The 16672-nt window shown below is 39.3% G+C and overlaps 2 protein-coding genes across 2 annotated transcripts in view; one reads left to right on the top strand and one right to left on the bottom strand.

Annotated features, from left to right (window-relative positions):
* The window catches only part of CACNA2D3 (calcium voltage-gated channel auxiliary subunit alpha2delta 3), a 689427-nt gene that overhangs the window by 573489 nt on the left and 99266 nt on the right, over nt 1–16672 (top strand). The gene's annotated exons all lie outside the window — the stretch shown is intronic.
* Nucleotides 516–10405, bottom strand: LRTM1 (leucine rich repeats and transmembrane domains 1). Its single transcript, XM_050960594.1, has 3 exons — nt 10294–10405; nt 8232–8828; nt 516–1082 (listed from the first exon to the last, which is right to left on the bottom strand). Exons 1-3 carry the CDS (start codon nt 10298–10300, stop codon nt 649–651), a joined length of 1038 nt encoding a protein of 345 aa, XP_050816551.1. The 5' UTR covers nt 10301–10405; the 3' UTR covers nt 516–648.

Below are 16672 nucleotides of genomic sequence, written 5' to 3'. Positions count from 1 at the left end.
TAGCTAATTATGGATTTTCCATCTCATAAACTACATCATGGATGCAATATTAAAATGGTTTATCTAGTAGAACAGGTAGAATAGTGGAAAAAATGTGCTTGCAAAAAATTTATTTTGAAAAAATTGTTGGGTCAGTTATTTCCGGTGAATAATTTGGCCAGTTCTACTACTATCTAGTATGACCTGTACTTTGAGGTTACTATTCTGCCGTATATTCCTTAGGTACATACTAGGCAAGCTTTACCAAGCCACTTAAAATTGCTTTGCATTTTCCATTCCAGAAATCTCACTTGTGATGGCTTGTGACTGTCTGTAATTGCCATGTATTGTACTAATGTTACACATCGACTAGTTCATGGAGAATTGAATATTTTAAAGTGGTTACATGAAGATTTAATTAATCTTAAACTCACATCTTCATGTAATACTTCAGAAGGTATGCATGCGCAAAACATAAATAATATATTTATTTCCTCTATAACCTCTCAACATAAATTGCTTCTCAGGAATGAATGTCTATTTTACAGAAACTGTTTTAATGTGAAAAATCAAAATACAGGAGTAACAAGTAAATCAATCCTAGTTGACACTAAGCTTCTGATTGAAACGAGAAGTCTTACTTGAGTGAAACCAAAGACCAAAAGTAACTTAAGCCAAGGAACTATCAAATGGCTCTTTTTCTTCAGGACTCCCCTGTGCTGTTACTGGGGCCAAGTGTTCTCTGTGGTATTTAGCAGTAATTGCAGCATAGGCGCAACCATACACAGCAGCTGCCAACATCATTAGACACACGATTCCACAGACAACTCCAGTTATTACTACAGTGGCGATTGCATGACGCAAACTAACTGGCCTTGGCTTCGGTTTAGGTTCACAGTCTGAATGGCTACTTTCTCCATTTTCATTGTGATGAGTATGCTTCAGAGAACTTCTGTGCTCAGAGCTATGGTGATGAATATTAGCCAGATGAACATGAGCCACTGTGGGAGGGCATGTCCTGTACATCTCATAAGGAACTTTGAGGAGGTCCTTTCCCTTCCGATTTTCTGGTGTTGAGCATATAATGCCATCACTTATTCCTCCTGAAAAGAACATATTAAAATCTTGAGCTCTTTGGCTTTCTGAATTTTCTGTATGTAAAAACTAAATGAAGCCCAATGGAATTTATAAACTGCTTCATTTTTCTACTTTTAAAGAATTTACAGCCATATATTATTTTGTGTATATTTCCAATTAGTTAAACACTAGGATTATAACACTTTTATATACTCAAATAAGCAATTACTTGTAACCAGTAATAAATTAGGAGTAAACTTACCTGTACTTTATCAATGTTTATAGTAAAACAAAACAAACTCCACCCCCCCACCACCACCACCGTGCACACACATCCAGTAATATAAAAATAGGCAGGTATAAAGCCATAAATGAAAAAAGAGATATTGTTACTAGGTACATTCTTACCACTACTTTTTTAATAAACATAAATGGAAACAATATGTCTTCTGTAAACATTTCCTATTAGCATTCACAGTAGGGATGGTTCTGGCACTATGTGCTAACATTTGCCATGAAGCAAATTGTGAAAATAAAATACTCTATATGCCCTGATTTTTTCTGCATAGTTTATAAAAGCATGATACCATTCACATTACATGCCAAAACCAATATTTTCCATACAAAAGTTAGAAAAATAAAGCTGTTGAAATTTCTAATTTCAAACTTGTCCGTACAGCACATCCTGTGTATTTTATTATAGATACATAGATTTTAAGACCAGAAGGGATCATTCTGATCATCTAGTCTGACCTGCACATCACAGGCCATACAACCTCAACCATCCAGTCCTGTAATAGATCCATAACTTCTGGCTGAGTTACTGAAGTCCTCAAATCATGATTTAAAGACTTCAAGTTACAGAGAATCCACCATCTACACTAGTTAAACCTGCAAGTGACACATTCCCCATGCAGCCTTTAGGGCTTGTTCCTGCTCTCTGCTGACTGGGTGAATTTGGTGTGGGGGGAATGGAGTAAGGAGCCTTTTCACTCCTGCTCAAGCAGTGGGGCAGGATCAGTCCCTAGTGCATTAGAGCACATATGTATCAGAGTTCAGCTCCCTTACCATCCCATGTATCGTGGCCCCATAGCCACTGGTTAGGGCTAGAACCATAGTATATTTTCATGTTTGCGTAATTCAAAAGTAACTGAATCAAGTCAGTTCAAATTTCCTCTCCTATTGTGGCCAGACATGGAAATTTGAATCTTAAAAAGAAATTGTTTTAGAAGGTGGTGAGTTAAGATGCACCCAAACCAAATTCCTAAGGCCATCTTCCCCACAAATACTGGCCATGTTCCAAGATGAATCAGAGCCTAGCGGCTGAATCCCTGATCTGTAACAGGTCAAACCAAAAGCCTGGATCCAAAGACTTCCAAACATGGACATTTTCAATGTAGATATGGCTGAAGATCCAAATTCTGCAGCTCTGATCTTTCCATGGTTATGAGTGACTGAAAGGATATGTTGGAATGGAAAACTAGAATTCTACCTTGACTAAAACATTCTCTATAATTAAGTATATGCAACAAGAATCAATTGCTTGAGTTGCCTTCAGTTCAAGAAATATTTTATTCTTCTTCAACTGATGGTCCCCATCTGTATTCCACTGGGAGTTATGTGCAAGCGCCTGGAGCTTTTCCAAGTAGTTATGCCCATCGGTCCATGCATGCACACTTGCACTGCCTCATAATTTCACCCAAGATGATAAAGGGGGGGGCAGACCGACCACATCTTCAGTACCTTCTCACCACCGCGTGGTCCAAATCAGAGCTGCTGCTGTCCTCTTGTCCTTAGTGATGCATTTTCCAAACTTTTTAGAAAAAAAATGTTATTTTCATATTTAGGATTCTTCAGTTTTTATAGTGATTTTTTTCTTTTTAGAAGTTTTATAGATTTAAGAGCTAGAGATGTCGCTTCAGTGGTTAACTGCCAAACAATCCCCATCTCACTCTACCCCCTACCACATCCAGTCTCTGTACCATATATAGTCAAGATTTTTGCTGTTTCTGTAGTAAGTTTCTTGTTTCTAAAACTTTGGTATGATTAAGGACTTGGGATGGTGCTTCTGCATTTTCTGCCAAACAATCCCCCTGTCCAGCAACCGGTAGTAGATATTGGATTATGCCAAAGAGGCCAGGATTCAAAGTTGGTGCATTCTGCCCTTGCTTGTTTTCCCTCAATGATGAGTACAGCCTGTACTGTTTGGGGGAAGCCCACACTGTGTCCAGATGCAGTATCTGCCTCTCCTTCCCTGCTCATTCATGGAAAGGCAGAGTCTTCATTCTTAAAAAGCACCTCATGTGAGTCAACATGGGGCTGCAGTCAGATCCTGGTCAGGAACCCCCACCCATACATTGGTCTGAACAACCCAAGAGTGTGTCTTCTACCATAGACCGTTAGTTCAGAACCTAGTCGTGAGTTCATGGGAACATGCACATAAGCATGACAGTAAGTCTTTCTCCAGGTCTAAGAAAGATGCTGTGCTGTCCACAAGTTCCGGCCATGGAGCAGCACCACGTTCCAAGGCCCACAAGAGCAACTAAAAGTTGCTCACCAGACCCACTAGTTCCAGACCCACATACCCCTCCTGCATCAGCATCATTGGTCCAGAGATGGATCCCTTTACTGGCCCCAGTTCTATCCATACACTGGGAGCTGTTGATTCAGAGAGACTCGAAAATCCTCCTGGACCTCATCAACTGTCCTCCCCTGGAAAGGATGAGGTCTCCATGTGTTCCAGAACTCTTGCCTACTAAGAGAGCCCCATCCACTGTCTCAAATCTGCCACCTTCTGGCTGAATTCCTACAATACATCCTGTTCCATTGGCACCATCAATTGCACAGGACTCTGGTTCCTCTGAGTTTGATGATCCAGATGTGACTCATGGTCAGCTACCCGTTCTGAAGACATACCTATCAGAAGGTCCCAATGGCACCATGGCAATACCCTATTTTAGCTCAGCCCCGGAGCAACTGATCCTCGACCCCTTGGGCACCACTGCTGCAACAGCAGAATCAACCAGCTTGGTCATATTGGAGCGCATCACTCCAGTTCTACCATCTGTGAGCCTCCACAGAAATGCCCAAAGGCCCACAGATCCCATCCACATGTTTTGACAATTAAGTCATCTGCACAACACGCCCAATCTTTGCTGAGCGATATTTCTGAGTGCAACTAGAGAGCCATCAACTACTTTGCACCCCAATGATCTGACCAGCCATCCCTTTTGGGTGCCATTTCAAACTTTCTGCCAGCATGGAGAGCGATAACAGCAGACAAAGTGGGTCCTGGGTGTCATTCGACATGGCTATACTATTGAGTTGGTGACTCTGCCTCTTCCACATCCCCTGTGCTGATCCCATGCCAGGGATCACACTCACAACGGTATTCTTACCCTAGAGGTGGATTCCCTTCTGAGTAGAGGCGCAGTGGAGCCTTTCAAGTATTCAGACTGTTTTCTAGTACACAAGAAGGGGAGATTAGACCAGTCTTGGATCTCAGATGCCTCAACTGTTCCATTCGCTAGACAAAGTTCTTCATGGTCACTGAATCAACTACACTTTTCCTCCCTTATCACTCTTGTCACGTGTCCTTCAGAAACTGCAGTTGGAAAGGGCGATGGTCATCCCGATTGCTCCATTCTGGGCTTGTCAGTTCTGGTTTCCTCCTCTTCTCCACCCCCTCCCACTCCTGACATTTCCGGGAGTGCTCACAGAACATAGCAACAGACTCTGGCACCCCTGTCCATGGATGCTTCACCGGACAGCTTGGTTTTTGGGTGGATGCCCCTGCTAGCACAGGAGTGTTCGTTGGCAGTATGAGATGTCCTCTCCAATGGCAGAAAGAACTCCATGAGACAATCCTACCAAGCCAAAAGGGTGTGTTTCACTTCTTGGGCCCAACAGACATGTCTTTCCTCCAAGGCTCTGGGCATCCCAATGCTCTTAGATCAGTTGTTCTCCCGCTTATTCCGGTTCCTTTCTGTATGTCTGTAGGCATTTACCACCCCCTCCTCCCCTCCAAGTACATATACCCTTCAGCTCTCTTTGGCCCTTCAGCAGTAGCTGTCCACCTCAGAGAGCCAGCAGGCATTTCCCTCTGCTTCTCCCAGCCTTCAGCTCTCTCTGATCATGGCTGTTGGGCCAGGGGAAACTTGTAGGTGACCTCCTGACTGCCTTCATACCTTCTGCTTTCACCAGCAGACTTCACTGCTCAATGAGGGAACTCTCACTGGTCCGCTGTTAGGGGCATCCCCTCCTCTGAGTGCTCTTTATTCTCAGAACTCTTTCTTCGTTTCTAAATTCTATCAGTGTTCTGGACTCTCAGTTCTGAACTCTCATTTATAACTCCCTGCAGCCAGCCCCATGCACCTTGTTACCTCAAGCTAGGATGCACTTGACTGGAACACAAGCGTTGAGCCCAGTTTCATTTAAGGGGCCAGCTACGCTGTTACAGGAACATAACTCATTTTGGTTAGTATAAGTTACAGAAGAATAATACTAGAGAAATATTAGAGTACAGAATATCTAGACTTCTTCCAACACTGGCTGTTAAAATGGGATTGTGTGTTGCATTTCACTTCGTTTTTTTGCAACTTGGACAAATTTGTGTAAAGCAAAGGTGAGACCAGAAAAAAAAATCACTGAATTGCCAAACAATGGCTGTGTTTCTGAGATAAACTAAAGAAGCTGTGCTGCTGTCATAGTAATTAAGATAATCTGATATGCTTATCTTGGATCATTACCTTCCGCTGCATACAGAATTCACAACCCCTGCTAAAATTTGTTCTGGGGAATAGGTTCAGGAAAATTTAACAAAAGCCTGGAGGCTGAAAGAAATAACTTAATATTTTAAAAGTCTAGAAAGTAGTATGATTTTAACCTCAGGAGAGAAAGCCCTTAGGAAACTGATTTTTATCAGTTAAATTACAGACCCACTCTTTCAACTCAGCCCGTTAACTATTTTGATAAATTGCACATATCACTGGCTTAAAAGCTTGTTTAATTTTATTTATTATTTTCTATAACTAATACCTCTTCTACCTGTTACCTAGCCAAATATTAGGCATCTTGTATTGATGGAACTTAATTAAATGTACATGTTTTAACATAGATCCAGTGGACCAGATCCTTATCTGTGCCAGTGCTGCTTCTAGAACAGATGACTCTGGAGATGCTATTACACCATCATTCCAACTTCTCACTCCTAGAATGCCTGGGCACTGTGCCTCCAGCACAATTTAAAACAGCCTCAAGTCCACTTTAAGTTGTGCCCAGCTGGAATGGCTTAACTTGTGCTGGAGATTCCCCTTATGCTAACCATTTCCTTCAGGTAGACAATAAATACTGATTTCCATCTGCACTGGGCATGCTAAGGAACTGGCCCAATGATCTGGCCACAGCATAAAAAGAGAGATACTGTAAAAAGAAATATGTCTCTTCTCATGGCAGTAATTCCTGAAATAAAAATAAAATGTTGAGGTATGTGTGCAATTTAGTGATTACTTGTGGTATACTCTATTTGTCAGCGGGTGACTGGATAGTAGCAAGAATTTTGTGGTGAAACATTTGGAGACTTGACTATTGGTTACCAATTCACTAATTGGACATATAAATTGTCCACTTATATAAATTTCTTGTTAACAAGGAAGTGTGCATATGAACTTTAAACATTTCTAGTAACCAACATGTGAGGTTTTTAAGGCTATTCTTGCAAGGTTTAAAATTATTCTTGCACAAACTCACTTAAAAGTTAATTAGAAGGAGAAATAAGGAATGGAAATTAGTTGGTTAGTTCCACAGTAAGTCTTCTGTTTGTTGAATGATTAAAGCAACTCTATTTAGGCACAACAAAGGACAATCTGTCATGGGTTATTTCCTTTCATTCTCATCTCTTCAGCCTTCCTCCCTTCTGTGCACAAACCAAATCTCATCTTCAAGATTCCTGCCCATGTAACTATGAGTGAAGGCCATCAATGGATACTGAATAGCAATAGTGTTACAGAGGGCAAACAGAAGACACAGAGCATCTTCACATGAGCTGTTGCATTGTACCATGTCAATATTATGACCTACATACAGATAGAAAACCAAGGAAATATTTGTATCACATTCATGCATCAATATTTATTTTAGAGGAAATAAGATTGTCTTGTTCTTTTGATGTCTCAAAAATCTGACTAGCTCCCACAGCAATCAGGGCCAGATCTTCCTTTAATGTTTAATACCTTTCACTGCCTACACTGCATATAAAACAGATACATTTTAAAAAAAAACCAAAAATTTTAGAATTATAAATGATTTTTTTCTTTTATCTAAATCATCTTGGATTCTAAAGCTGCTCAGAACAAAGCATAGCAATGCCATTCAAAAGCAGAGCGAGACAACTTCTGACTTGCAAAAAACAGAGTTAAGTCTTATTCTCTTTTTATGTAGAATAACTAATGGATTTATGAATGGAAGAGATTAAACGCAGGTGGAGATATGGCTAAACAACTTTGTGCTGCTTTTAAACTACATAGAAAGTTCATTTTTTCTTTACCATGGCATTGTGTATTTCTGTATTATAAGTTTTAGCCCAGTGGTCAGGGCATTCAGCTGAAGTGGGGCAGACCCAGGCTCAAGTCCCTACTAGGATGAATAATAATTTGTACAAAAGGAAGCAGTTTCACCAGGAGACACTCAGAGGGACCTCTCCAGACTAGCTAATAGCCTGGTAGGTACTAACCTCGGAGGGTTCAAATCCCTGCTCCAAAGTGGGGATTCAAACCTGGTCTCCCACATCCCAGGTGAGTGTCCTAAGTACTGAGCAAAAAGTTATAAGGTGGGCGCTGGCATCACAACCGTTACCTCCTACTTCTTCTTTCTTTTTTTTTAATTGAGCCTAATTAAAAAGTCTGGAAACAAAATGCTTTGGGTCAAACTACGTTTCCTTTGATTCACCGATATTTATTTAAAATTTTGGATTCAGTTTAATCCAAATTGAGTTTATGTTCTTGAACTTCCAGTAGTCTTAAAAATCAGTTATTTGCCGAACTCTAGTCCAGAGAAGAGAAAGAGAGTTAAATATGTGCTTAAGTGCATTCTGGTATCAAAGCCATGGTAGCTCAGACAGGTCGAGTATATGTTAAGCCATTTTCTTTGCATTTTATCTAATAGAGAAAATTACTTACCTCTGTATAAAAAGCTCTCTAGCCACAGTTTAAGGCCAATGACATGACAAGTGCATTGCCATGGATTATTCTTGAAAAGAACAACTTTCAGATTTGGGAGGGATTCCAGCAGAATTCTGTCCAGTCTTTGAAGCTTGTTATACTTAACAGACAATAAAGTTATATTCCCTGTATTATTTCCTAGAGTTTCAGGCAAATTTAATATACTGTTGGAGGACAAATCCAGTTCTTTTAATTGAGGGAGGGAACTGAAAGTCTTGTTTTCTAGGTAATGAATCAAGTTCTTGGTTAGGTTTAGAACCTGTAGGTATCGTAGTCCTTGGAAAGCACCCGATGACAAATTTGAAACAGAATTATTAGACAAGTCTAAAATTTTGAGCAAAGGGATTTCACTGAATGCATTTTCGTTGATTCTCCAAATATGGTTATTCTGCAACTGTAATATTAGAGTTTCAGGAGGTACGTGGGAGGGAATTTCAACAAGTCCTTGATTCCTGCAGTCCACTGTCTTTGAAGTTTGATGACATAGGCACTTTTCGGGGCATCCACATACCATATGCATTAGTACAATGATACTTGAAACCAAAAGCAAGTCACCTGCACAAGAAGTAAAAGAAGTGATAATGTGGTGAAACTAATTTATAATCAGTGTGTTTTGGTAATACAAACATTGGTACAATAGAGAAAAGATGTACATTTTGGTAATGGACAATAATGCACATTTGTTTCACAGTTTGGTACATCAGAATAGTATGAATCAGTCCTAGATAAAATTTTGGAAACCTCATATAATGTAGACTAAAGACAATTTTTCACTAGTTTCAAACTGAGCTACTTTCCATGGTTTATCCTAAATGCAGATAACTTTTAGCAAGCTTAGTCATCAGCCCCTTGCCATAAAAATATGATGGATTTCTAGCTGCTGCATACCCATAGGAATGAAACACTTCCATATAGTTCCCAAGGATATTAAATTGTAATGTTTATCTTTCTATGGTGATGGTGATTCTGAGCCACTGTATGTTAAAGTTGCAAGCACAGTCCCTGTTTACTTACTGTTTTGATTGCATGTTGCACCTTAAAGAATTATGCTTGTGTTCTTTTAGAGAAAACAATAATCTTCAAAGGCTTCACTACAGAGAATTCAACAACAGTTTCCAGTGAGCCAGATTTTTTTAAGGTCTGTTCTTTAAAATATGCACCCATATTTATGCTTATTAATTGAAATTCCCTTATCTGAATGCCAGCTGTACTTTCTAAAGATTTGAACATCTAGCCACTAAGCAAACATTTGTCAAGTACAGTTGTTAAAATGATAAATGAGGTCACAGGAGTACTCAATGATATTAAATATTTAAAATTATTATCTACTCCCATGGCTCCTGACAGTGATCCAGTTGGCTTTGACTGAAATAATAATATCTTGTACCTGTCATATGTGGTTAACGCTATTCCTTTAAAAACATCATGCTGCCTAAAGTTATGTTTATATGCATACAATGGAATAATAAAGATATATTGGGGAGTCTTGGCTGCTGATCCCATATGAATTATTTTGGCTCCAGAGAATCAGAGCAATAGGTGGATAAATCCCTTTTAACATTGTATTTGTGATGCATCGAGTCATTAATATGAACTATTATTTCAAAGTAGAAGAGCTTCTAGTCAATTACTATTTAAAAGCCTTAGAAAATAAAGGATACAGTGCATTAATGAGTAACAGGGAACACTATCTTAAAAGAACAACAGAATGAGATTTCAGTATTCAACGTATTAAATCTGTAAATGAAAGGTTTGGATTTTTGTGACTACAATTTACCTTGCAAACACTTATTTATTAACATTCTAAATGAAATTGGATTTGGAAATGTTGCTACAATGCCTGAATTCTGTGTTCAAGAAACGTATTCTGTAGCATTATGCCGTTCTGCAACTGTTAGCTTCAGAAACAAGAAAAACAACTTAAACAATAACTTCCACTGTAAAGTTAAAAATAGACACTGGTTGGCAAAGACAATATTTCTTTACAAAGCACTTCACTGAAAAGGAAATTATAGCTCACCTTTCATGGTGGTTCTCTCGTTGTCCTGCTTGCAGAAGGTCTAAAAAGTAAATTATAGTTCACCTTTCATAGTGGTTCTCTCGTTGTCCTGCTTGTAGAAGGTTTAGTCCAAGTTTAGTTAGAACAATAATTTACACTATATTACAACTTGAAGTGTATTCAGGACTATGAACTAATCCAGTTTCCTTTATACCTTCATTTTAGGAAACTGTAGTTTACAAAGGAGCTTTAACTATTTGTTCTAGTAACTCCATCAGCTTTGATTGTTGTTGCATTCATTTTTTCCCCTCAATAACTTTTTTTTTTTTACAGTCCACCTATTACTCTCAGAGTTTTTCTCTGCCTTTCTTTTTCAGTCAGTTGGCCCTGCAAAGAATGTCTGTCAACTCAAACTGGACAGCTGTAGTATACAAATCATGACCTAATAGCCTACCCTTTTCTATTATTTAATCTGCTTCAAATCCAAGGCACGAAAATAAGGCTTCCTTTTTAAAATCCAACGTAGTTTCTGAATTCTGTGGGATTATTAGCGATGCTGTATCAATTCCTCAAGATCCAATGACTCTGAACATGGATTCTAGTTTTCCTGGGTTGTGATTGGAGGCAGTGGAGTATGTAATAATACTAGGAATAGGCCTGCATGTTGATGACATGGTTTTGACAGTGCAGTTGTTTGCTCTTCTGGGGCTTATTCTTCTGACATCCATAGGGATTAGCTGTGCTGACAGGATTTTGTTGCATGGGAACACAGTGCTGGTGAGAATGGCAAACATATTTGTATGGATACTAAAAATATTGGACTGCTTTTTTCGCAAATGCATTGACACTTTAAGTGACATTTGATTGAAAACTCATATTTCGCATGGTAATATATTGACTTATTTCACTGTTAACTTCTTTAGAAATAAAATAACACTTCACACTGTAGCATTTACAATAGTAAAAGGGCTAATGGTGTATGACTGCCATGGAATTAAAGCTGTGATAAGGTGTTCAAAGGAATGTGAAATCTGGTATAATGAGCTCCTTTAAGGTCACATGCTCACTTTTATACATCTGTTAGCTTTGTCATAAAGAGGGGCCTTGAAACTGCACCATCTGAAAATGTCAAATCTCTCCAAATGCTGACCATACAATGTAACATTGTTAGGACCAAATTCTGCCTTTGGATGCACATGAACAGCCTGCAGTGAACTCAGCTACTAGTTTTATTTGTAATACTATGGGATGATGCAGAAAGTGCTTCAGCTTAATTTTTGGTATGTAAATTAATTAGCTTGAGCTTTCAGTAGATCAAGAGCCAAATTCTGCCTGTGCATTATTTATACAATAATTTATAAACTAATTTCTAAAGTTCCGTCTTCTCTAGTTAATCTTATATAAATATAAATAAGATTGCCCCCGTGAAGGAAGCACAGCAATCCACTCCCTACTTCTCCTACACAGCCTTTAATACTAAGGGTGTACTCCAGTTGGAGTTAGGGTACTCCACTCTCCCAGTAGGAAAACACTTGATCAAAGAGGTGGGTCTTGCAATATGTTGTGAACGTGGCAAAGTTTGGACTCAGTCTTGACTGTTTCAGAGGCTGGACCTGCAACCCAGACTCTTCACCAGGAAAGCTTTGGCCAAAGCCCCTTATAGGTGCATGTGGGGCTCTTTCAGTTGAAATGCCCCAAATGAATGCTGCCCTGAGAAAGGGAGAGAGAGAGAGAATGAGAGCACACAATGGTCACAGATATGGACAGGGTTCAGCCCAATTTAGGGCTTTGTGGCAGAGGAACGGGACATTGAATTGGATAGGATTCTGTAATAGACTGCAAAGCACTTGTGTAGTATATTCTCTTCAGTCTTTCTTCTTTAGAAGGTGGACCACTATAGACTATATTAGCTGTAATTTCTAGGTAGCATTCATGGGCATTAAACTGGTCTTACCTGGAGTTGACAAAAGCAGGAATTCATAAGACCGAGTCTTCTTACAGCAGAAAATGAAAACGTTTCCTGGTCATGTGTATACTGAAAAGGCTGCTTTGGCCTCTCCTGCTGTTGGACAAGTCTCTGCTCCTGGATGTCCTAACAGTTCATACATACACAGACCTGCCAACGATTCCAGTGGGCGTTGCCTAGGCATATGCAAGGGTAGAATTTGGCCCTGAGTTTGGAGAGGAGAGTTGGTATTGAAGATTCATTTCAAAAGTGGAGCTTTTATGCTTTCTCCCATCCCTCCCCAAATTATGGCACATTAGAAATGTGGTAACTAAATAGAAATTGTTCAAGGAAGGTGAGGAAAAAATTGGAAAAATGAGAACTGTATAATACTTTGTTACTATCTGGATGTACTTTGTTGAACTGTATCTGACACCAGTCAAAAGAATCAAAGGAAAGCTGAACAGTGACTGACAATGTAGAGCAACTGACACTGTAAAGTAATCATAACTTTTTGTCCAGAAAATGGTACAGTTCCTGCTATAGAGGACAGACTATAGTTTCTTACACCCTTGATGAATGAAAGACTAACAACACAGTGAAAAAGAATCCTATGAACGTGAGTCACATAGCACCACAGTAGCACTTAAATGCTCTGACTTTCCAAACATGTTGAGTTTAAAGGACAGCAGTAGCAGCCTTTATATTGATACCAAACTATATAAAAGGTTAAAACAAAGGCTTCCAAACCTTAGTGCTCTAAGGTATTGTTATCTATCCCTCCCCCTGCAAATGCATGCACAAATGGAAGTAAATATTGGTTTAATAGTGACTAATTTTAATTAGGATTGAGCTAGATGTAAATGGGGCTCCTACAAGCCACTGTAACACTTTCAGCAGCCCTGCAAGCGACAAGTATTCCACATCTCTGAGAATTATGTTTTACTGTTTGAAGCTACAGCAGTTGGCATGGCCCTTGCCTTAAGTGTTGTATCACTGCATTTCCTGCAACGGAGGCCATTCTCCATCCTTGACATACGCCATCTCTTGCATCAATGTTGACTGACATTAGGGCCCCCTCTAGCAACTCCTGACCTTGTTACAGGATACAATCATTCTTCATGTTATTGTTTCCTGCTATGGCTCTGTTTTTTCTCAATTTAAAAATTCTCCATGGATTTTAATAAAGTCTCCCTAGGCTGATGAATTCAATGGTGTGTGTGTGTGTGTGTGTGTGTGTGGGCTTGCTATCCAGGTGTATTTCCTGTGCTCTTGTGTGAACTAACTTTGTGTGAACTAACAGAAGCTGTAAAGAATGCCTTTCAACTGCCTATCTTAGTCTGGGTAATCCTTTGCAGCTACAATTGTGTTATTTTTAGCACTCAGCAAATTGAAAAGATGTTCACAGGACAAGGTCATTTAAAGTTAAGCACTGTGAGGTTCATTTTCAACAATAACACAGGACTTGTTTTATGTTCTCTGCATTGTGATATAAGAAGTTATTTCTTTTTTTAGTTGAATCTTCATGCCCCGTTCAAATTTGGAAACCTATGATTAAAGTTAATTTACCTTTCATGTGTGTGTATGTGTTTTCTTCCGTATATAGAAATCAGTGAAGATATGTATTTGTAAACAGAGTTTTTCCCACCCTATAATACACGGCTTACTCTTGTTTGTTAGTAGTAACTAACTCCTTTTGTTGTGAGAGAAAAGTCTGATGTGGTGAAAATTGTAAGACTGTCACAAGTAGAAATTTGCCAGAAACAGAGTAACCATGAAATCTGCTCTACTTCTCGGCACTTGAACATTAAGATTTCTTTCTCTTTTTTTGATGTGGTGCAGCAACTGTTGTTGTGACTACTAAAGCTAACTTGTGTCTTGCTGTACCAGAACATAACATGATGTTTCCCATCACAAATGTAAAGACAACCCAATAAACTAACACCTTCTATTCCTGCTGCTCCTTAGTGGGGGGCACCTCACTGGCCAATGATTAGGAGATAGTTTGTCACAGTTTTACCCAGAAGCGGTTGATTTCTTCATATTCAGAAGGAGGAGTGTGCATGAGAGTGGTTCTATTTACAGAGAAACACCCTGGATTTAAAGAGAATCTAGCGGTAGGGAAATAATGTGAAGATAAACAAATGTTTCAAATACTTTAAACCAGTGGTTCTTAACCTGAGGTGCACACACCTCCTGGGGGTGCAAGATGCCCTTTCTGGGGGTGCAAGACATGCCAGATTTTTTTAGAAGGTAAATCATCAAAAACACAAATTAAGCACAGGCACGTAAGTACAACTCCTTTGTTTCATCAAACCTATGTATTTATTAACATTATACATTTTTAATGATTACTGTAATATACAAACAAAAATATATTTTGGTTGAAGGGGTGCGAGAACATATTTTTTAGGTTTAAGGGGTGTGAGAACATATTTTGATTTTTGATAAGGGATGCAAGAACATATTTTGAGAACCAAAGGGGTGCAGGCTTCAGTAAAGATGAAGAACCACTGCTTTAAAGCTACAGCATTCTATTTCTAATACATTTTATATCAAGTACAGAAAGGCATTATTACATATGAAATTTGCTCATAAACTGAATTACACAGTACTTTCTGGTGATTTCATTCTTGTACTTTCCTTCTGTTTTTGACATGGAATTGGCTAAAATAGCAAGAGTTGCTTAACCTAGAAATTGTGTGAACATTAGATTTCCATTTTGCTAATGGATGATTTTAAACTAGTTAAACAAATAATGTTTGAGGGAACTGGGATTGTTTAGTCTGCAGAAGAGAAGAAGGAAGAGGGATTTGATAGCTGCTTTCAACTATCTGAAATGGGGGTTCCAAAGAGGATGGATCTAGACAGTTCTCAGTGGTACCTGATGACAGAACAAGGAGTAATGGTCTCAAGTTGCAGTGGGGGAGGTTTAGGTTGGATATTAGGAAAAACTTTTTCACTCAGAGAGTGGTGAAGCAGTGGAATGGGTTACCTAGGGAGGTGGCGGAATCTCCTTCCTTAGAGGTTTTTAAGGTCAGGCTTGAGAAAACCCTGGCTGGGATGATTTAGTTGGGAATTGGTCCTTCTTTGAGCAGGGGGTTGGACTAAATGACCTCCTGAGATCCCTTCCAATCCTGATATTCTATGATTCTATGATAATCTTGTCTTGGAAATCTCTGGTGCAATTCAAAGCAATACAGTCTCTTCATATTGGACTGGTGGACAAAATGCATGAATAATATTGAAACAGCCCGCCCATCACCTCTTGCAAAATAAGCATGATATTGCTTTAGAAAACATAGTATTGTATCATGAGAGACTATCCCAGTCTTTCCTGTCTATGGGCCACATTCTGATACAAGAGGGTGAGAGGGTACAAGAAGCTCTTTTAGTTTCTGGGTCTGATGACAGTCCTGGTGCTCAAGGAGTACGAGGACTCCACAAAACTTGTTCCCCGAGTGGAGCTAGGTTCCACAAAGAGGGCAAGAAGTAGGGGAAGGACCTACCATTCACACCTACCGCTTTCCCACCTACCCGCCAGAAGAGATGGCCAAGCATCTGTGAGACACTCTATTGTGACCCAGGAACCTTTTGATACCAACATAAAGAAGGCACGGGGGTGGATAGAGTTTTTCAGGGAATCCCTGGGCCAGTTATATGAATAATAATTCACTAAAAATGCCATGTAAGTTCTCTGCTGAAAGCTAGTAACACACTAGTTCTCATAACCATTACAAAACGTATGTACAAATATATAAGGAATTATTTACCTACACTGGACATTATGTTCTTAACATCTGTGAGTTAAAGCAGCTCACCAGGAGTTGACAAATGCGTTCCTTTTGGACAGGCAAGGGATGCTTATCTATCTGCCTATTTATATGTAAATTGAGCATTGCATACTTAACAATGTATACCATCTGCATAGTAAGTCCCCAACTCATCAAGATAAAGTAATTAACAAGAGGTCGTAAAATCCCCAGAAAGGAATACAAAGTAGGAGGTTGTCCTGTTTATGAATAAAGGTCAAAGGACTGTTTTGATATATCTGGGGTTGCAAAGTAATACCTGTGAAATAAGCTGGTAGTGGGTTTCCTTCGTAATGGGACGATGACAGCCAAGCCTGGCTGTAAGACGCTGGAAGGATTTTGGATTAGCTTTTGCTCTCGTGACATAATAATGTGCTGTTAGTTAAGTTTAGGCTCTAGAGTGCATGTTAGGATTTTATTTTATATGTAACCCTTTGTTTCCGGTATTTGATTGTTATCATTTGAATCTCTGTTCTTAAATAAACCTATACTTGCTTTCTCTGTGAACTAATCTAAGTGCTGTGTGTTAAGTGGAAGTGCAACTGGTAAGTTGTGGGGCACTGTTCATTCGGGAACAGAGAATCTGGAATTCTGTGAGTGTCCAGTGGATCAGGGGCTGGGCATTCCAGGGAAATGCTTGGCG

Source organism: Gopherus flavomarginatus, chromosome 6, assembly GCF_025201925.1.
Source record: "Gopherus flavomarginatus isolate rGopFla2 chromosome 6, rGopFla2.mat.asm, whole genome shotgun sequence".
NCBI classification, from domain to species: Eukaryota; Metazoa; Chordata; order Testudines; family Testudinidae; genus Gopherus; species Gopherus flavomarginatus.
The sequence above is the reverse complement of the archived record's forward strand: the minus strand, read 5'-3'. Positions and strand labels throughout refer to the sequence as shown.

Excerpts from the sequence above, each read along its gene's own strand:
- LRTM1 (XM_050960594.1), bottom strand. Across the intron at positions 1,083-8,231 it reads AGAGAGCTTTTTATACAGAG|GAGGAATAAGTGATGGCATT; the intron begins GTAAGTAATTTT and ends TGTTCTTTTCAG.